The 21,886-nt window shown below is 40.3% G+C and overlaps 1 protein-coding gene across 4 annotated transcripts in view; it reads right to left on the bottom strand.

Annotated features, from left to right (window-relative positions):
- PIGN (phosphatidylinositol glycan anchor biosynthesis class N) overlaps positions 1 to 21,886 on the bottom strand; it is a 1,150,670-nt gene that overhangs the window by 565,585 nt on the left and 563,199 nt on the right. For all 4 annotated transcript variants that reach the window (XM_044065181.1, XM_044065178.1, XM_044065179.1 and 1 more), the window contains one exon: positions 13,473 to 13,612. In XM_044065181.1, the coding sequence (XP_043921116.1) occupies positions 13,473 to 13,612 (140 nt within the window). The remainder of the gene's footprint in view (positions 1 to 13,472; positions 13,613 to 21,886) is intronic.

A 21,886-nucleotide genomic window follows, 5' to 3' on the forward strand; every position in this document is an offset into this window, starting at 1 on the left:
CCAAACTCCTACTCCTCCCCCAATAATTGGGACATACTTATCTCACAACTTCAACTTCACCGTAAAAAGGTCATCACCACAATTTTGATCTATATTCCACCTGGTAATACACCTGCTAGCCTTGAAGACTTCTTATCATGGTGTTCTTCCACATACTCACAAGAAACCCTTATTCTGGGGGATTTCAACCTAGACTGGTTCACCTGCATATCAGAACCACCATGTAATCTAATAAATCTCCATGGCTACCAGCAGCTAGTCCAAATTCCAACTAGAAGTGATAAAAAATCTAAAAGGGAATCCATCCTTGTATGGGTCCTAACTAACAACCCCACATTATACCCCCACGTAGGCAGTCTCCCAGACACCTTAAGTGACCACAGCATAATATACTTTATACGTAAAAGAACAAGCATATGCAAAACCACTAACTATATATCCACTAGAAACACAAAAAAATTCTCTCCTGAGGTCCTCAATACTTTACTCTGTAACTGTGACTGGACCCCCCCTAAAAACCCTCCCACTTGACCAGGCTGTAGCGTATTTCAACAAAACATTTCTACAACACCTAGACACTGTCGCTCCTTTGGGCAAAATCAAGGTTAGAACCTCAACAAACCCCTGGCTCAGTAAAAAAAAACAAACAAATCCTCAAGTCCAGAGACACTGCCTGGCTTTACTATCAAAAAAACAAAGAAACGCAAAGCCTAACTAAGTACCAAGAACTGCGCAACCGTGCAAAAAAATGCATTAGGCTGGACAAAAAATCCTACTACACGACATTACAAACTAAATACCAACACAACCCCCTAAAAATTTTGAAAAAATGTAAACCAGCTACTAAAACCCACCCAAAAGGCTACCCCCAAACCAACCACTCCTGACACTAAAGTTCCCATCGAAACACAATTCAATTCCTACTTTGTGAACTCAATTCTATCCTTAGTATCACAGGACAGTTCCTTCCTCACTATCCCCCCAACACAAATAACACTAATACAAGCTTTACCCTCAAAACAGTTTCCACCACTTCAATTAAAAGTATGCTCTCCAAACTAAAAACCTCATCAACAGCAGCTGACCTACTCCACAGCTATTTCTTGAAACACAGCAGATGCTATTGTTATCCTAATCTCCACTCTCATAAACAGATCAATTGTTGAAAACTACATGCCCAAACTCTGGAAAATATCCTATGTTACACCCATACATAAAGGTGGGACCTCCACTGAACTTAATAACTACAGACCCATTGCTTTACTTCCCCCCTGGCCAGAATCCTAGAAAAATGCATCCATACCCAGATGCTAAAATATCTCCTTGACAGCAACATCCTGTCACCTACTCAGCACGGTTTCAAACCTGCCCATAGTACCACTACAGCCCTCCTCTGCTTCGCAGACATAGTAAACCATCTCAAAAATGAAGGCCTGCAGGTGTCAACTCTTTTTTTGGATATGTCCAAAGCATTCACACAGTTTCGCACCAAATCCTGCTAAACAAACTACACCAGTATCACCTATCAAATTCCACTCTTACCTGGTTCTAAAGCTACTTAACTGACAGATACCAAGCTGTGAAATGGGAAAATTCTCTCTCTCTCCTCAGCTGCCCATAACTATAGGAGTCCCACAGGGTTCTATCTTAGGACAACTACTATTCACAGTCTTCACAAATGACCTCCATACCTCCACACAGCATGCATCTATTATTCAGTATGCAGATGACACTACCTTAATCTGTGCTGCACAAAACATTCCCACCTTCCTGCAAACAACTCAACTAGCATTCTCTGACATTGAAAACTACCTTACCAAAGCCCAACTTATCCTCAATCCAAAGAAAACTCAGCTTAAGATTATAACCAGTTCTAACAAAAACACTGATAACAGTCAATTCACTATCTACTCCACAAATTCTACTCCATTCGCTCAAGTGGCACAGGCTAAGCTATTGGGAATAACCATAGACTCCCACCTAAAATTTGTTAGTCATCTCAACTTAATTATTAAAAAAGTACATGCCAGACTGGGATCACTCTACCATATCAAACCATTTCTTACTAAGAACACAAGATCAGCTATTGCTCGCTCCCAACTTCTATCCACCCAACTCTATGCATCTCCCATTCTAATCTCAACAAAACTGAACTAAGCAAAATGGAAGCCTGCTATAATAGAATTGCCCACTTTGCTGCAAATTCCTCATATAGAACTCATCACTGTACTGCTATGACACAGCTCCACTGGCTTGACCTGCCCAACCTCCTAACCTACAATCAGCTCTGCCTCTGTCATTTGATCTATTACCTCCCCAATAAGTGCCCTGCCCTCAAAAACCTAGTACAACATCACTCAGCCAAAAGGCCTCTTAGATCATCAAGCAAACTACTACTAGAAGTCACCAACAGCTACAATAGCTTTGGAGATGCAGTATATAGTAGTTCAGTGGCTAAAAAATGGAGCTCTGCCCCCACTAGCATTCAAAACACATCATCCAAAGCCTCCTTTAAAGACCTCATCAGGTTTACCATAGTGGTAGTAACAAAAAACAATATCAAAGGACAAGCAAAGAGCAATTGTTCCATGGGCAGACAAGCTGAGGTGGCTGTAAGATTTAGATGCACAAGATAAAACATCATGAGTAACTCACGCAAATATTTTAAAGCCAAGGGGGCAGTCATCATACTAGGCCCTATGAAGATATTGGTTAGTCACCACCTAGAAAACCTCTTCCACTTTTTTAAACATAACATTTTCTAGTTGCAGGTTTTCTTTCCTCTTTCAATACCTGCTGCACATCCTCATGGAACAAGTGCCTAAAAGGTATCAAGATAGAATCACTCAGGCTGTCAGTTGCAACTTCTCTAAGTTAAGGTGCACCAGCCAATCAAGACACTATGTGAGCAGATCCAGGGTGTGAGGTAGCTTGTGGAAATTGCTCTTAGTCAATTCCATTAAGGAGAACCAACTTTGCCAGGGCCAAAAAGGATCACCACATTGATCTTTAGTAATGCTTTCTGAATCTCAAAAGGTACCTTGGGTATCAGTGGAAAGGGTGGAAATGGATAAAGGAATGAGAATGTGTGTGTCCTCCAAGTATGGCTGAAAGGATGTCTTGAACCAAATGTTTCCAACTGTCTGCTTTGAAAGGAGGTGACTAGATCTAATCGAGGTGTTCCGCACATCTGGACCAAATCTTGAAAGACCTCTGCCTGAGTTCCTACTCCTGAAGGTGTGTCTGGTATATGCACAGTCTGTCTGTCTGCCACTATGTTTTTCTGTGAAGGAATGTATCAAGCCTGAAGCATCAGAGAATGCTTTAAAGCTATCTCCCAGGCCATCAGTGCCAACCTATAAAGAGGGCATGCTCCTGTACACCCTTGTTTGTTCAGGTACCAGGTTGGCGGCATTGTCTGTGACCACTAAAAGGGGATACAGAGAGTATAAGTGAAAACTTTTAAGCCCCAATTCATGGCTAACACTTCTTTGATATTTTTGAGCTCTGTAGCATCCAAAGGACCACATTCACCTTGCACTTGTACTCCCCTGGACACTAATACCCTTGCAAAATCTGACAAGTCCATCTGGAATGACGGAACTGGGATCTGGAGGGAGAAGTGTAGGCTTGGATTGACAGACATCTGCTCCTTCCACCACTGTAACTCATTTCACAAATTCCAGCATTGGTACCTGGGACTCTGGGACAAACAATTTTTTAAACACCATTGAATCTTTCTCATATCGCATATGGCCAGTGGTATCATGAGGATCACTGATGCCATGAGGTCTAGAATTTTGAGAAAATCTCTTCAGGAGGCAGCTTCTTAAAGAAAGAACTCCAAGAAAATGTTCTGGTGAGTCAGGACTTTGTCTTCTGATAGAAAGACCATTCTTTTTCTGTGTCTATCATATATCCAAGGAAAACAATTCTTTGAAAGGGTGTGAGACATAACCTTTGTAGGTGCAACTTAAAGCCCAGGTGAACTAGAATGGCCAAAACCTGATATAATGATTCTAAACACCTGGAAATCGACTCTGTGCAAACCAGCAAGTCATCTAAATAACAGAAAATGTGGATGCTCTAGAGTCTGCAGTAAGCAACCACTGAAGTTGGGTGCTTCTTGAATACAAGAGGCGCAGTAGATAGCCTAAAGGGCAATCAGAAAACTGATAATGTGAGCCAAACAAAGCAAATCTCAGATATTCCTGAAGTTGAGAGTAGCTGGAATATGATGATAAGCATCTTTCTGATCTACAGTTACCATGAAATAGTCGTCTGAAATAAGGGTAGGACCGCCTACAGACAGAGCATTTTAAATTTGGGCACTTTCAGAAAGGTACTTAGATTAGACAACTCTAACGCTGGTCTCTACAATAGCTCATTTTTGGGCACTAAAAAATATTCTGGAGTGAAATCCTTTTCCTTTTCCTTTTGGTGATGCAGGAATTGGTTCAATAACTCCCTGCTTGCAATATGTGAAAGATTACCCGAGAGACCAGATGTGTCTGGACTGGCGGGTGCAGGGGGATTCCCTTGAAGGAAGGATGATTTTCTGTCCATTGCTAGGAGTATCATCTCTGAACTATTCTCTGCAACAAATTGTCTGAGAATATTTGTGGTCAGGTTGCTGGGCTGAGAGACAGCCTGAAAAAAGGGGAGGAGGGACAAAAGCAAGAGATGGGATGTCCGAGCCTCAGCACAGTCATTCTTTAGCAGAAGCTTGATCCTTTTTGAGAAATGAATCCCTTTTACTAACTTTGGAAGCATTATCCTCCCTGCCATTTTCCTCATAATACCCAGCCTCTTGTTAGTCTGGGAATTTTTTTTTGTTCTGCCCTTTAAAGTCAGACGTCTTGTTAGGGGAGAACCTGGAAAAATGGAACATTCTAGACACCCCAAGCATCAGTTTACCTCTATCACTCCACTGCTGGAGAATCTGGGTAGTAGTAGGGCCAAACACAAATTCAGAACTTAAATGAGCATTCAAAATCTGATTTTTTAAATCATCAGAAAAATTCTGGTTAAGTATCGAAGCATACATTTCAATACAAAAAAATCAGCTGCATTTCTACAAATTGTGTCTTCACCATCCTATACACTTCTCAAAGCAACCTGAATCACACTACAAACAATCTCATTTGTATAACACTTCTGTTCAGCAGGCAAAGACATAGCAAAGTTATCCAAACTGTAAGCACATTGCAAAATAAACATCCTCAAAAAGACCACAAACTCTGTCAATCTCTGACGCAGCTCCAGATTGCTTTCAGTGAAATACATCTCTAATCCTAGTTAGCAAGTGTGTAAAGATGAACACCTACTTGGGTTTTTAAAGCTGTTCACCTTCCAAAGAATTGGACTGGATGAACTCAGAGTGTTCACTATTGTCTGCATAAGAACCCTTATCAAAATCTGCAGCCATAGACTGATCTCTAGAGAAGGAATTCCCATAGTCATTCTGAACAGGAGCATAGTCTCCAAGATTAGCTAACTGTAAAACACTCTTAGCTAGGGAAAGCGCAGCAGCCCTATACATGGTGATAACCTGATTGCCTGCTTTGTTCTTATTGTAAACTGCACTAGTGAACAAAATATCCAAAGGCACAGTATTATACCTAGAGGGGGTCCCTTAACACAGACCTCTCCTGCACCTAAATGGTTTGGTTCTACTGTACCTGAACCATGTACTACTACAACAGCCCTGGATGTGTCTGACCCCTGTACTATAGATGGTTGCAGGCTCACACCAGTGATGAGGGAAAAAGGTTAGTGGTCTGTAGGCTAGCTTAAGGCAAGAACAGATTTACAAACCGTAGGCTGTGGCATGTTTTTGTTGAGTTTTTTTTCTTTTTAGGTGCCACTGGATGGGGAGGGGGGCAGTCATATCAAAATCCAAGAAGTCAGGGGAAGAAAACCTAGCCAGAATAATACACCGACTTTATTAAGGGAAGACAAAGGGCAGCAATAATAGAAAATATAAACTACACCCCCACACAGCAAATAGGTCCAAACCGCATTAAATGTAGCAGTAACATATTAAATGTGCTAAGCCTTATTCTACAACCTGCACAGTGTAATAAACAGCAGCACACACAGTCACAGTACCAAGTAAAATTCACTTGTCCAAATTGTGTCAGAAAAATCAAAATATATGCCCTTAAATCAAATGGAAATCTTTAAAAGCAGCACAAATAAGCATTTACTTAGATATTCCCATATCATAAATGAAAAACGCCTCCACAAAAAATGCAAATAAAGTAATTCAAGGAAAATTGTGATTTAATGAAAAAATGTCTATAGTAGTGTTAAATCAGTAGTAGGTAATACATAAATGAAGAAAAAAATGCAATATTTTCCGGTCAGAACTTTAAAGTGAAGCAGATAAGCAATAGAAACAACAGGCATTAACTGAGGCAGTTTCCAGTGATCCACTGACAACACAGAACTTGTTTCCCAGCACAGGTCATAAAAAAACATTAAAAAAGCTCCATAACTGCTTAAAAGCAGTATTAAGCTTACAGAGAACACAGTAGTAAGTTAGAATTCTCAGAGGAATTAATAACAAAAGTAAATAGCAAGTACATTAAAATAAAAATTTAACACACAGGCATTTTTTAAATAAAAAGGAAATACATCAAACATATATTGTGATAAGAGAAATGAAGTTAACATGGGATCTCATCTGAGTCTGGAAGCTGTAATCCACTAATTTAGGCTATTAGGAAAATCACCTGTATGTGTCCTACAGCTGGCACTAAAAAACTGGACTTGTTGTGACAGAGGTTAGGTTCCCCTGATTGGGGGGGGGGGGGGTTAACCAATCCCCTATTACACAGAGTCACAGGATGGGATTCTGAGCTCTGCAAAGCTGCCAATGAGATTTTGTGCAGGCACAGAACCCATATGCCACAGAGGCAGTGGGAATGAAGAATGTAAGTAAATTTTTTTCTGTAAAGCAAACAACACACTAGTCTATTAAAGGTTCTCAACATTTACACTACTTAAAATTATCTTCTTAAAAAAAAAGTAATAAAATCAAGCATGCAGAAATGAATTACGTAGCTCCACGAAAACTACATAAACAAATTAGACTTTCCAATATACTATGCATCACACTGCATCCAAGGTAACAAAAATCCAATTTCTGCAGGAAATAAACCGCCAGTATGTTCTGTAGCCTTTGTTCTGAAATCTGCCTACACCTAAACACTGTCACTCTGATGTAGAAATTAATATATTCCTGCTAGTGAAAAGTAAGCTTTATTCTAGATGAATACAACTTCCACTTTTTGCATTTCTTAATGAACTCCAACTGACAAGGTGGTGGGATTTATCTTGTAATCTACAGAATAGAAACATCTATCATGTATACAAAGCTAAATTAACTGTAAATTTATTCAGTTTTATATGAAGCAGGGAAGAGGTGCTAATATTGTTCAAATGGATTTTACTGTAGTAGCAAGTTTTTCAGTACCTTCATTTTTAAGAACCCTGACAGCTTTGGAGAATTGTGTGTTTCTTCATTGGGATATATTATCAAAGTTATTAATCCATAAAGTACAGTTGTGTACCTACCATAAATGTAGATGTTCGAGTGTATTCACTGTTGCAGTCATTACTCTTGGGTTATCCTGCTGGCAGGTTACTCGCAGTCGGCCAGAATTCCAAAGTCTAAATCCGGCGTCGGTTGCTGTCGCCTCTTCCCTGACGTCAGTGCGCCAGGGGTATAAAAGATGCAGCCGACGCCATTTTCTTCAGTTTTCTTTGCCCCAGATGTCAGGTACTCCCAAAATGGTAGGCTAAACATATTATGCCAATAATTATGCATGCAGTAAAATAAACATTTCCTTAATCTACAAGCAAATACACCACATAGGTTGTATAAGATAGAGAAGTATAGGTAAGTCTCAGCAAAGAAAAGGGGGATGGAGGGTGGGTAACCTGGACTGCAACAGTGAATACACTCGAACATCTACATTTATGGTAGGTACACAACTGTACTATGTTCATCGTGTTTCACTGGTGCAGTCATTACTCTTGGGTTGAATCCCAAAGATAAGGCTGGGTGGCTGGGCCTAAATAGGATTAGAAGAGGCTATAAGGCCTTGCAAAACTGCAGTGGTGAAGCCTGCTCTGGATTTAGAGTAGAGAGACAAATGGTAGTGCTTTGTAAAAGTGTGCACTGAACTCCAAGTTGCAGCCTCTAAAATGTCTTTAATTGGTACTCCTCTGAGAAAGGCTGCTGAAGTGGCTGCTGTCCTGGTAGAATGAGGCCTAATGCCCTTGGGCACTGATTTGCCATGTTCTGAGTAGCAGAAATGAATGCAGTGGCCTATCCATTTTGAAATAGTCTGTTTTGAGATAGGCTTTCCTTGAGATCCTGCAGCATATGCCACTAAAAGTTGCTCAGTTTTTCTGAAAGCTGTAGTTCTGTCCAAGTAGAAGCGTAGTTGTCTGTGTATGTCCAAGAAATGCAGAAGTCTCTCACCTTTATTCTGTGGGTTTGGATAAAAGGTAGGCAAATGAATGGTTTGGTTAAGGGCCACACCGGACACTACCTTAGGCATAAATGTTGGGTTTGTCCTTAGAGAAACCCTGTCTGGATGGAAAATGATGAAAGGTTCCACAGCCATGAGTGCCTGTAACTCTGAAACTCATCTTGCAGAGGTTATTGTTAGGAGCAGAGCTGTTTTCCAAGATAAAAACTTTATATCAGCTGTATTGGCTGGCTCAAAAGGCGGCAGTGTGAGTTTTTCCAAGACATAATTGAGGTCCCATGCAGGTATTGGGGCTCTCCTTGGAGGTCTTATGTTTTTGGCCCCTCTGAGGTACTGCTTTAGCAATGGATGGGAAAAAATAGGAGGTTCCATATTGTAATGAGCTGAAATGGCAGAGGCATGAATTCTAATAGATGAAAATGATAGGCCTTTGTCCAGCATCTCAGGTATTGTAAAATCTGAGGAATATTTGGTACAGATGTGTCAATTCCTTGTGACTGGTTCCAAGCACAGAATCTTTTCCATTCTTCTGCATAAGATTTTCTGGTACTGGGCCTCCTGGCCTCCAAAATAACAGCCATGCTGCCAGATTTAGGGTCCTGAGTTGGCTATGCAGAATCTGATTGTTTCGCTGGGTCAGTAAGTGAGGAATTAGAGGCAATGTCCAGGCTGGGCCTTGAGACAAGCTTTTTAAGATTGGGTACCAGTGCTGGCGTGGCCAGTCTGGGGCAATCAGAATCATTCTTGGCTTCTCTTGTCTGACCTTTAGTAATGCCTTGTGGAGGAGAGGCAGAGGAGGAAAGGCATATACTGTTAGACTTTTCCAGCTGAATGACAGAGCATCCACTTTCCATACTTGCTTGTGATAAGTCCTTGTGCAGAATTTCTGTAGTTGGCAGTTGTGAGGGGAGGCAAATAGATCTATGTCTGGGCATCCCCATTCCTTTGTTATCATGCTGAAGACTTGTGGATCCAGTTTCCACTCGTGGGGATCCGTAAGGTTTCTGCTTAGTTCGTCTGCCAGAGTACTGTTCTTTCCTGGCACGAATTGTGCTTGCAGGTGTACTTGATAAGTCAATGCTTTGTTCCACAAAGTCATGGCTTGTCTGCAGAGGGGGTAGGAATGTGTGCCTCCCTGCTTGTTTATGTACCACATGACTGTAGTATTGTCCGTCCTTATCGGTAATTGTCCTGGACGGAGTAGATCCTTGAAAGCTGTCAGGGCATTCTGAACAGCTAGCATCTCTTTTTGATTGATATGCAGATGCACTTGGCTTGTGGACCATGTGCCCTGAATACATTTTCCTGCCATGTGTGCTCCCCAGGCATAATCTGATGCATCTGTTGTTACTGACTGCCTGGCTGTGGGTAGAGTGAATGGCTGTCCCTTGTTGAGGTGGCAGGCATGAGCCCACCATCGAAATTCCTGTTGCGGGCAAGGAATGAGGGTAATTAATGCTTCCAGGCTTTGACAATGTTGAGTCCAGACACTTTTTAGGTACCATTGAAGTTTCCTCATATGCAGTCTGGCATATGGAATTAGCAGAATGCAGGATGCCATGACGCCCAAAGCCTGCAGAATTTTTCTTGCAGATAACTGGGTCTTTGTTGCCAACATTTTGAAGTAAGAAGTTAGTTGCCTTTGTTTGTCTGGCGTGAGATAAGCCATCTGGGCAGTTGTATTTAAGCTTGCACCCAGGAATATTATCTCTTGAGAGAGTACTTGTTTTGATTTCTTTTCGTTTACTGTGTACCCTAGGCAAATTATTAATCTTTTTACGAATGTCAGATGCTTTAGTAGAGTGTCCTTGTTCTCTGCTTGTATAAGGCAGTCGTCCAAGTAAGGATAAATTTGAATTCCTCTTTGTCTGCAAAATGCAATTACTGGTGCCAGGAATTTTGTGAAGACCCTGGGTGCAGTAGATAAGCCAAAGGACAGTGCAGAGAATTGGTAGTGCATTGAGCCAGCTATGAATCTGAGGTATCTTCTGCAAGATTGTCTGATTGGTATATGCAGGTATGCCTCTTTTAGGTCCAAAGTTACAAGCCAAGCCTTCTTGCCCAGCATGGGCAGAAGCTGCTGTAGAGTTAACATTTTGAATTTTGTAACGTCCAGAAATGTGTTTAGAAAAGACAGGTCCAGTATTGGTCACCAGGCTTTGTCCTTTCTGGGAACCAAGAAAAGTCTTGAGTAAAATCCTTGTCCCTGCTCTTGCTGTGGTACTTGTTGAATGGCCCTCATTTGCATACGAGACGAAACTTGTTTGTGTGCCTCTGCCCACTGATTGTGTGGCAGGTTTGGCATACCTTTTGCCTTTGGCAGGGTGTGAAAGTGGAACCTGTAGCCCTAGGACACTATATTCAATGCCCATTTGTCCTGGGTGATCATGTGCCAATTTTGAGAGAAAAGTGCTAGTTTTCCCCCTAAGGGGGCTGCAAGAAGATAAGTGCTTGGTGCTGGCAGAGGCAAGTCATTGGGACTGTTTCATGTATGGCTGTGCTTTGTCTTCTCCACTTTTGGAGGTAGAAGCACCCCACTGTTTAGGCCTGTATGAGCCCTGGGGCTGGGATCTGCCTCTGGGACATCTGTATCTGCCTCTTTGTGGCCTGTCCGACACTGGAAAGGACCAATTCTTTGTAGGCCAGTTCCTGCTAAATTTTGGTGGCTGAACCTGTAAGAAATCCTTTACTGTTTGCATAGATTTCGCTTTGTCCTCCATTTTCTTCAAAACCTCCTCTGCTTTAACACCAAATAAAGTATCATGCTGTAATGGAGCATCTAATAATTTTGTTTAACATGATCAGGCAGATTTTGCTCCTTTAACCAAGCATGCCTCATAATGACAGAACCCGTAACTGCGGCCCTGCAGGAGGCCTCCAGAGAATCAAAACCACATTGCAATGTATGCTTTCTCACTTGTTCAGTTACATGCAATAAATCCTGTATTTCCTTATTTTCTGTACAATCAGAATTAGTCAACATTTTCTGTTTTAACAGTGACATTAAGTATTGCTGATATTTAATCATATGAAATTGACAATTTAAAGCCCTCACAGCCAAAGTAGCAGAAGTGTAAACCTTTTTCCCCCATCTGTCTAAGTGCCCTTGAATCCCTGTCAGAAGGGACAGGGTTTTTAGCAGTAGTGGCCTTAACCCCCTTGGGACCCTGAGAAATAGTTTGTGGGTCAGCAGCAGGGTTTTTATAAAGAAATTTATGTGAATCAGGAACCCTGTAGTATCTGTCTGGTTTAACAGGAGCTGGAGGTAAGGAGTCTGGAGAAAGGCCGGACTCTGAAAATACATCATATACAATGTCTAGCACAGGGGAAATAGCAAGAGGCCTGTGCTGAGGAAGTAAAAAAAAATCTCTAAGCCTTTACTTTGATTCTGAGTAATCTTGGCTCTCCCAGTGGAAGTGCTCCCTCATGGTATGCAGGGTTTCCACAAAAGAATAATCTTCAGGAGGAGAGGCTGAAGGAATGGATTCTTCAGCATCAGAATCCTCATAGGGAGGAAGAGAGTATTCCTACACAGAAGAGGAGTCAGAGGAAATGGAAGCCTGATCTGAAGAGTCATAGTCTGTCTCTTGCCTAGGCCTCTTGTCAGGAGGGGATGGGAACCCCTGATCAAGGTAATAAGGTCTTCGGCCATTCTGAGCATCTGTTTCTTAGGCATGGAAGTCTGTCCTGGAGAATGCTGTACTTGTTTCTTTGTCTTTAAAGCTGCTGTAGTCTTTGCTTTTGAAGCTGAAGTAGGCTTTACATATAGCTGTGTAGGTCTGAAAACACTCTCAGAAGTCGATGCCTGCTCAGCGGCTCCGGACCCATCTGAGGGAATGATTTCTGAGTGTCCAATACCTTGAGTATCCAGAGGCCTAGCTGGCTCCACGTGGGAGTCATCAGCTGCCTGTGGCTCTGAGGTAGCGGGTGTCAGGGGCTGCGAAAGTGCCTCACTGAGAACCAGCGAACCGGCGAGTGGCTTAGCGGAAGCCTCGTCATCGGTTCTGGATCTCGGATGCCTGCCCTTCTCCTTTTCCTTGCATTTTTTAGAAACTCCGGTCGTCGGCTGTTCCGACGGCATTATGTAATTGAATTTTCGGCCAAAGTAATGATAAGCAAAATCAAACCGACGCTTAATAGTGCGTTTGTTGAATCTAGCACAAAACCGACAGCTAGCAACGTTATGATCAGGGCCTAGGCAAGGAATACAGTAAGAATGATAATCCTTATGAGGTATTTGCTTCCCACAAGAAATACAACTGTTAACTTTTTCTGACATCGGTCTGGAGCAAGAAAAAGTTTCCCCAATGGGGTACTTAGCTTTAATGAAGACTTTGGATCTGAAATTTGTCTGTGAAAATCTCAGGAGTCGGCCGACCGGCACTTGTGAACTGCTTTTGCTTCGGGCACCGCACGGCAAGAAAGACTGAAGAAAATGGCGTTGGCTGCATCTTTTATACCCCTGGCGCACTGATGTCAGGGAAGAGGCGACATCAACCGATGCCGGACCTAGACTTTGGAATTCTGGCTGACTGCGGGTAGCCTGCCAGCAGGATAACCCAAGAGTAATGACTGCAACAGTGAAACATGATGAACATCTCATGGATGCACCTTACACACTGCCAGACTCATGGAGTGGCAGATGTATTAAGTTTAGGACCAACAAGTATTACAGCTAGCTATGCCTGAAGAATATGAGCCTTCCTTTTCTATGATAGAGACAGCACTGTAGATACTTACCAAGATATAGAATAAAGGCTATTTCCTTCATAACATTCATATAATAAACTGCCTAGGTCAAGGGTATGACAGAATAGTTGGTGAAATGCCTGGGCTATTTATATATCTATTGTTAATATGCCAAGTGTCACATTGCTTTTACCAATGATTGACTTCTCAGCATACATTTAAGTTCCTATTACAGCAATTAAGGTAGGAAAGTTACTGAGTGCCACTTTGAATACTTACTCTCTCATTACGGCATACCATACTGGTACAGGAAGCAGACAGTAAATGTAGTAGGTCCATGGGCTGGCCTGGATCAGCAAAAAACAAGTTATCAAAACGCCAGCTACAATAAATGTGCCTCGGAAGGGATCCTTTGACAGCTGTGAAGCATACAAATTCAGTTACTATTTTCTTCATGAACCAAATTAGTATTTAGTTAAAGAACATTTTCAATGCACTACTTAAATAAATTCCATAAATACTCATGATAAAAGAAAATCTTTGAGAGAGCTCCTACAGCAGCGGCATCACCAGGTTTACCTTTCCATATATCCTGTATTTCAGCAGCATTTTTTTGCAGCTACAAAAAAAAAAAAAAAAAAAAAATGAAGCACATATTTCCAACCAGCTATGAAGACCACTTGATTCAGGTAAAAGGTAAACCTCTTCACCAGCTCTCCCATACCAGAACCACTGACAGTCCTAAATAACAATTAAGTGGTTCATAGGTGTGAACAGACTAACCAAATAAAAAGCAACAGGTAGTACAGAAGCTGCTCTAGACAATATCCTGTTAGAATGAGCTCTTCCAAAGCTGTTTTATTTTACATCAAGCGAGCTTCTGCAGCAAAACCACATATGCAAAGCTGAATCCTAAGCACAGGACCATAAACTGTAGAAAAATCACACTTACAAAAAGAAAAGAAGTGATAGTTCCCAAACTCCAACCATGAATTATCAACAGAGACTCACGAGATTCCATTAAAAAGAAAATTTTGATGAAATCTCGTGCCAAAAAACTGAATATATAGTTCACATCTGAAGGCCTTAGGTCAACTGGTGCCCTAGGCAAAAGGACTCCACAGCGCCCCCCACCACACTACCTGGTGCCCCCATCCTGGTCTACCTACATCAAATAAATACTAGAAAAGTGCCCCTGCTAGACCGGTGCCCTAGGCGGCTGCCTAGTTGGCCTATGCCTAAGGCCGGCTATGCATGGAATATCTCAAAAAGAGGAACAAAACAGACAAACAGTGAATCACAAGTCAAATTATTTATACAACTCCAGAAAAGATTACCTCAGGGAGAGATCTGCAAAGACTGCACTCATAAACAGGGATATGTATCTACATACTTAAAACTTGAGACTAGATTTTCAAAATACAACATAACAATGACACAAATCCAAAAAGAGTAGATGAAAACAATTTACAAGGGTAAGGGAAGGAAGTGGAGTAGCTTTCCATGAACGCATAAAACTGCCACATATGAGTTTACAGAGGACAAGAAAGAGAAGTCCCCAAGTCTTGGGACATGATGGCTAGGTATTGTTACATTAGTTCAGTACAAGTCACATATCCATCCATCCATCTATCTATCCTCATCCCCTTTTCCCATTTTACACATGTAGACGGGGTGTCACTTCAGTAGTGACAATTGTCTTGAGCCAAGGTTTATACCGCTGGGTGGTAAAGAGCAGAAAAAAGTGCACAAATGAAGATAGTCCTCCCAAGAAAACACAGCAGAGAAACAGAAATGGGGAATAATTCCTACCACCATGTGTGGAAGAAGAAGGAGGACAAAATGTGAAGAAAATCCTGCTAACAGTCACTGTGATAAAACATGATTCTTGTACATGGAACCAAGACAGCCACCATCATTTTTCTTTAACAAAACTTGAACAACAGAAAACTTCAGTCAATCAATGGCCTTGAGTAGCTAGGAGCCATGAGAAAAACAGACCAGGGACACTGACAATAACAAGAATATGGATATCAACTCCTACCTGATGATATGAAGGAACTAAGATTAAAGGGGGAAATCATTTCATAAAAAATGTCTCCTTATCGAAGATGTGAGATCCAATAGTGCAATTCCTCCCACACTGAAAACTAAACAGAGATTCAGATCAAAAAATGGTGTCTGGACCTTGCTGTTACACTTTTAATGCACTCTACATGCCCTGCTGCATTTATACACCAAACTCTGTGATCAATACACATTATATTTCAACCTCAGACTTAGTACATGGTCCCCCATTCTCACTTAAATTTTCACAGCACTAAGGATCAAAATTAGGGTCCTCAAACTTTCAGTGGGCACCCAATAAAAGCACAATATTTATTCTCACGTGGAAAACAAACAATTTTGATGCTGCTAGAATGTCTATATTATCCAATGAGTGTTTTAAGGGCAATACTGTTTCACTCACATCCTCAAGTGACCATCTCATTCCTTTACTTTTCATAGGACCAATCATATCTTATTCAGCAGTCATCCAAGTAGTGACAGCAGGAAGACAGACTAAGGTATTCACAGTTAGCATCCAGCATACTTAGAGGATATTTTTTATGTGTAAAACATCCTTCTCGTCCTGTTGGCCAACAGGCCACACCAAGTGAGGGCATGCGTTCATATGCTTGCATTTCTTGGCAACATTACATAAAGAGTTTGCAGCATGTTCATGTACTCAAATGTTACTATACTGAATTGCAGCACATGGCCTTATACTAGGTGAGACCTGATGACTGGTTTCCAACAAACTTCCCTGGGATGGGCAAGCTCCTTTCTGGCTAGCTCCTCCAGCTCCCATGGTCTAGAATTCAATCGTAGATTAGCTAAGGCATAATAAGGGCAAAACACCCTGTGCCAATACATTTCCGCCATACTAGGCTTTACTTGATTTATCTTTAAGGTCACTTCCCTGGCCACACTATGATCTTTAATGGCTTAGATACAAGACATTAAAATGAGAATCAGTAATTAGGTTGCTTTATTATGCACTTAAATCTTCATCTCCTTGGTAGCTGTCTGGCAGAGTGCAATGCCTGCTGCTAGACATCAACCCCAAAATTAAAATGACTGTCACAATCTGCACTTACTGGACAGTATGCACAATATTACAATGGACAAGGTCTCTGATAAACTCACATTCCTTTAAGAAAGGAGGCGGCCAGGATGGTGACATGGGACAGTGATTTCTTAAAGGAATGTGAGTTTATCAGAGACCACTTTTTGAATAGGGGTTATCCCGGCCATCTGATTTCAGACCTCTGTAATGAGGTAAGCCGCAAGAGGGAGAATGGGGTATATCTCCCCATTTTGGGCCAGTCTATTGCAGATCAAGGTGTGTTGGTCGACGATACCCGGACTAGATCTACTTATGCCTGCAGCTTCATCACTACTTACAGTTTGGATGCGGGGGCTATTGCTTCTATTATTATGAAGAATTGGTGTTTACTTACACCAGACAAGCAAGGTCCTTCAGCTTTAGGGTTAAATCCTCAAGTCATTTACAAGAGAGGTTCCAACGTAAAAAACATCCTTGAAAGGAAACCTAGACCTACTCAGGCACGTTCGGGCATGTTCAAAAGCAACATGTGCAGATACTGCCAATACGTGAAAGCGGGAACTTATTTTGCGATCAGAGAGAGAAAGTACAAAATCCAGGGGAGGTTCAACTGTGCCAGCACACATGTGGTTTACCTGGCCCAGTGTTCTTCATGTCCGGCTTTCTATATAGGGAAAACTGACCGGAAACTGCATGAGCGCCTTTATGAACATCTCTATGCCATTAAGAAAGAAAAATGGCTAATGCACTTGCTAAACACATTAGCGAGTGCCCAGGGCATGGGTTTAGCTTCACAGTGATTGATCAGATTGTGCATGGTAACAGGGGGGCCCTGTTTCCTATTTGTTGGAACTCAGAGAATTGCTTTGGCAATTGAGGTTGGAGGCATACCATTTTCCAGGCTTGAGCAACATGTTGTCAATTTCTTGTGTTTTGAAATTGAAAAGTGTGATAAGGTAGTTTTGCTATTTCATACGTTATTGTGCAAAATTATGATACATGTTTTTCAGTAGCCTTTGTTTTTAAAAAAAATTTTTTTGCACATGCATTGCTCCATCATGGGTCCAATTTATTAACCATGAAGTGAATTATTTATTTTATTTTATTTTAATACATATTTCTGGTTTCTTTTTTCCAAGTCAAGCCTGTTGGCTATTGGTCTATTGTTTTTTAATCTTATATCATTAAGGGAGTGTTTTATATTTACATATGTTTTTAAATAGTCTTATGCCTTTTTGTATGTTCTTTTTAATATATTGAAATTTTGTATTCCAACCACAGGTGGCAGTGTGGCAAAAGTAGGAAGTTATATTGTGGTATTTAAACAGGATGTGTTGAATGTGTTTATTTCCTGTTCTGAGGAAGATGGTGAGGAGTCACCGACAAAAAGCCAAACAGAGACTTTTGACTTTGTGGCTTAAATAAACGTTGCGTACAAGTTTACTTACTTGGTTTGGACATTTTTTATGGATTTTTGAATTTGGTGTGCAGATCCCTGGTCCTCCTTGTGTAGCAGTTGGTTTTGTCTTTTTTATTGTTGAGCTAGATTAAACGTTAGCCTTTTCTCAACAAGATGATCATAGAGTTATACTGTTGAGCTTTATCATGAATATAAAGCATAAGAATTAAAGTATTGTTGTTTGCCAAGAGGTTATGTGCTCAAGCTTTATGTAGAAATTACATTATGCTCACATTTATAATGTGTAGTATTTTAAATTTATGCAAGTTTAATGCTCTCTCTCTCTCTCTCTCTCTATATATATATATATATATGTGTGTGTGTGTGTGTGTGTGATTTTTGGAATTGTACATTATCTTCTAAATGTAATCCCTTGTCTGCACAAGTAGCTTCTGGCAAAAAGTAAATATATCTGGGTAACATATCTTTACAGTACTGTAAAATTAAAAAAAAAAAAAAAAAAAAAACTCCTGAAATGGCAGGCTTACATATAATATTACATATCTTGCATATAAAATATGTAGCTTATCTTGCGTTCTGTGAAGAGCTATATAACAAAATCTATATTATAATAAAACAAAACAGTGGTAAAAATGCCACTTATATTTAAATTAAAATTCTAGCACCTCTAAATGCACAAAGTAAATAAATTATTCTGAGAAGTATATAAGCCATGACGTTATTGAGTATACCTGGTTACACCATTAAGAATCACTATATATGTAATACACATTTAGCTGGGTACTGGTTAATAAGCAAGGATGTACTGTGCTGAGCTTGGTAAAGCAGTACTCCAAAATATGCAACACTGTAGCTGACAAGTGGACACTGATAGGACCTTTGGGTAAACAAATCTACACACGGTTAGAGTTTCAAGATGTCTTGTTCAATCTTGTAAACAATAACAACATAACCAGAAATACAAAAATTAAAGAATTCCACTGACAGAAAGCATAAAGTGGGTCCATAACTATTATTAACATAAATTACAGAACCCCCTGTCGCTAATAACCAGAAGCTGAATCTAAAATTATGATATACACAACCGCAACTTTATTTCAAGCAAGAGAGTTATGTCCCTTGGAGGGATGCCTACCAGAAAAAGAAATAGCAGTGACTAATGAGTAATGACTGCGTAACACTATGAACAAGACACAGCTCATCTGTAACATCTTATTACACTAACTTAGACACCTACAGGCAATGGATTAGATCAAAGAAACAACACAACTCCATGGAAGGGCCACTGTTATCAGAAAAGGCAAAAGGTTGTTTATTCCACTGTAAGTTCAGGCATGGTTTGTACAAAACGGACACATACCGAGAAAGGAGATCCACATATTTGATTAACAAATATGTTTTACAAATTTTAATTCATTTGTAGTGCATGGAGCATGGTGATTATGTGATTATGTTACAATATCCAGAAAAAGACAAACTATTTAAGAGGTTCTATAGCATGATATCTGATCTTAAAAACTGTTAAGCAACTCCTGCTTCACTTGCTAAGATCGGATATCCTGTTAGGTAGCTAAACCTGCCAGTACTGGACAGCAAATGACAGCAGCAGAATTAAAAACAGATATGTTTCTGCCTGATGTCTGTGGCAGTAATGTATCCCTGACTTTCTGTATCATAAGAGAGCTTTGAAAGCTGGCAAAACACTTAGCTTTTTTTTCTGTAATTAGTACTACATGGAGCAGATAAAGCTCCATGCACTATAAAGAATCATGATTTGCCTGAGAGGTGAATTTCTTGGCATCCATGTCTCAAACACATAATAGTTATAGTGTCATAGTCATAATCTTCTATGTCTATTCCAGCCCACATGGGTCCACAAGCCACCTGGCCATCAATGAAATTTCATCACCAGTCATTCTGTCCTTTTCCACTCCCCCAGGCACCCCATTTAGTGCATGGTGTCCATTCCTAAACTTCCACTGATAGCAGCACTGATGAATGCTTTGCCTCTGTAACAGTAGGCTAGCCCTACAAAAAAAAATGTTCATAAACAGATACAATGTTACAGTGGAAGGGCAGAATACATATGGGTCTGACTCTATTACTGATAGAAAACAGATACCTTCTGCAGAAAGTATTACATATGCAATCTGAAACAAACTGGACACTAGGCAAAGCAGAAAGGAACCACTGACTATATATATGCCCACATACAACTAAATGCCAAATATCTTTGTGGAAACAAACAGCTTTCCTATGACATATCGACATGACTGTATGTACAAGATTCTACAGATTTAATGCAATGATGGTCCAACCCATTTGCTAACTCATTCCATTGATGAAGCCACTACAGCAATTTGTCAAAGGTAAAGAAAGAGAAGCCGGTCCACTTGTAAGCACTCCAGCATGTGAACTTGTGTACTTCTGAAGGCTTAAAATGGTTCTTGTAAGAACTGGATTCATCCTCTATTATTTCACTGATAAATTTCAGAAAAAAATATATTATGCAGGCATAAAGATAGAATTCCAATGCATACTCTCATTTTTTTTCTTAATTTTACCCCACTGTAAGTCTTGTATACTTACTGGATGAAAGCAGTATGCTGTCTCCTGGAAGGTACCCTGTGTCTTCCTACACAGAGAGTAACTGTCCAGGCCAATCTGCAGGACAGTGTCTCTGACCTATTATCTACTACTTGAAGTACCCCTACACACCTATAGGGATCAGTGGTGTGGTGGTCATACCACCCCCACCTCCCCAGGATGGGTACGCCAAAATGGTCTGTTCTCTCTCAGCCTTCCTGCCACAGTCAGTTATCAACTGGGCTCATTAACTGAGAACCAGGTCACAGTCAGTGCTTTATCCCTCTATGCTGCAAGGCCATAGCCATCAATGTCTTTAATTTATAATCTTTGGTTCATCAAAGTGTTTAAACCTAATTGCTATAGAATATTTTTAAGATTTAAACAGTTAAAAACTTGGGTCTATGGCAGTTAGTCGAAGGACCAAACTGCCAAAACCCATATTGTCAAGATGATAAGGTCAACAATTTGGTTTGTTGAACAGTTCTGTTATGGTACAGTGAAGATCAGGGAATTTGCCCTTTTCACCACTGCAGTGCTGGTATAAGTAATGTTGTTTGTGTTGTTAGAGGGTGTTGTGTGGATGTATAACCAACCAAAATGAGAAGTAACACTCTGAGGACTCACACACAACAAACGGCACAGCTGAAGTCGCAAACAGTTTTTAATACATCCAATTAAGTGCTTTCATGCCAAAACAACCAACGGACTTCATCAGAATCAAAGACAAAAAATACATCACGTCCTTTTACACTGGTTCCTCAAGTTATCAATTAGATATTTAAAGCTATCACACCCATTAGTAATGAATAAAACACACTAATAACATAGTAAAAATGTGAATATACCATACAGCCAACAGATATCACATAGTTAGCAAAACTTTAAAAGTAATAAATTACAACTTTGCTGAATGAAGTTTCAGCACCGATTGAATGGGCACAACTTCATTTAAACCTGGTGGGAAGTTGGCATTAAGCCTGAGCTGCCAAATTAATTCTTTATATTCAAGTTGTGTGGATTTATGTCAGTTTTTCAATTAACTGCACTGTCAAACATATGGGTTTCTACAATAAGGTTGCTCAATAAATTGACATAGATCCAAAAAACACATAAAAAATTCTAAATTATTCCAGCAGATGCCCAACCACCTCTAATTTATTTCCTTAATATGTACTTTACACAGGCCAAAGATCTCAGACCTATAAAAGCCTAGAAATTGTCATATCAAACAACCACTTTGATTACTCTTTATTCACGTAGTTCAGCTGTAAAATTCCACTTCCCTAGACCTAGACACAAGTGTAAACATAAAAAAGTTCCATACAATCTAAAACCCTACCTAACTTCCACTTGGACCCTGTCGAAGTACCTGAATTTCATCTCCATTCATCCTATCTGCAACCCCATCTCCATCATAGTTTATGCATCTGTTCCTCTTCCTCCTTTATCTTTTATATTACTTACATTCTTAAATGGGTTCACTTTATAATCCCGAAATCCTGAAATATTGAACTTCAGAATTTCGAGATCATAAAGCCGAAAGCTTACAATCCCAATACCCTGGAAGCGCAAATT

The sequence above is a fragment of the Protopterus annectens genome, chromosome 3.part0, assembly GCF_019279795.1.
Source record: "Protopterus annectens isolate FY-2018-M chromosome 3.part0, PAN1.0, whole genome shotgun sequence".
NCBI classification, from domain to species: Eukaryota; Metazoa; Chordata; order Ceratodontiformes; family Protopteridae; genus Protopterus; species Protopterus annectens.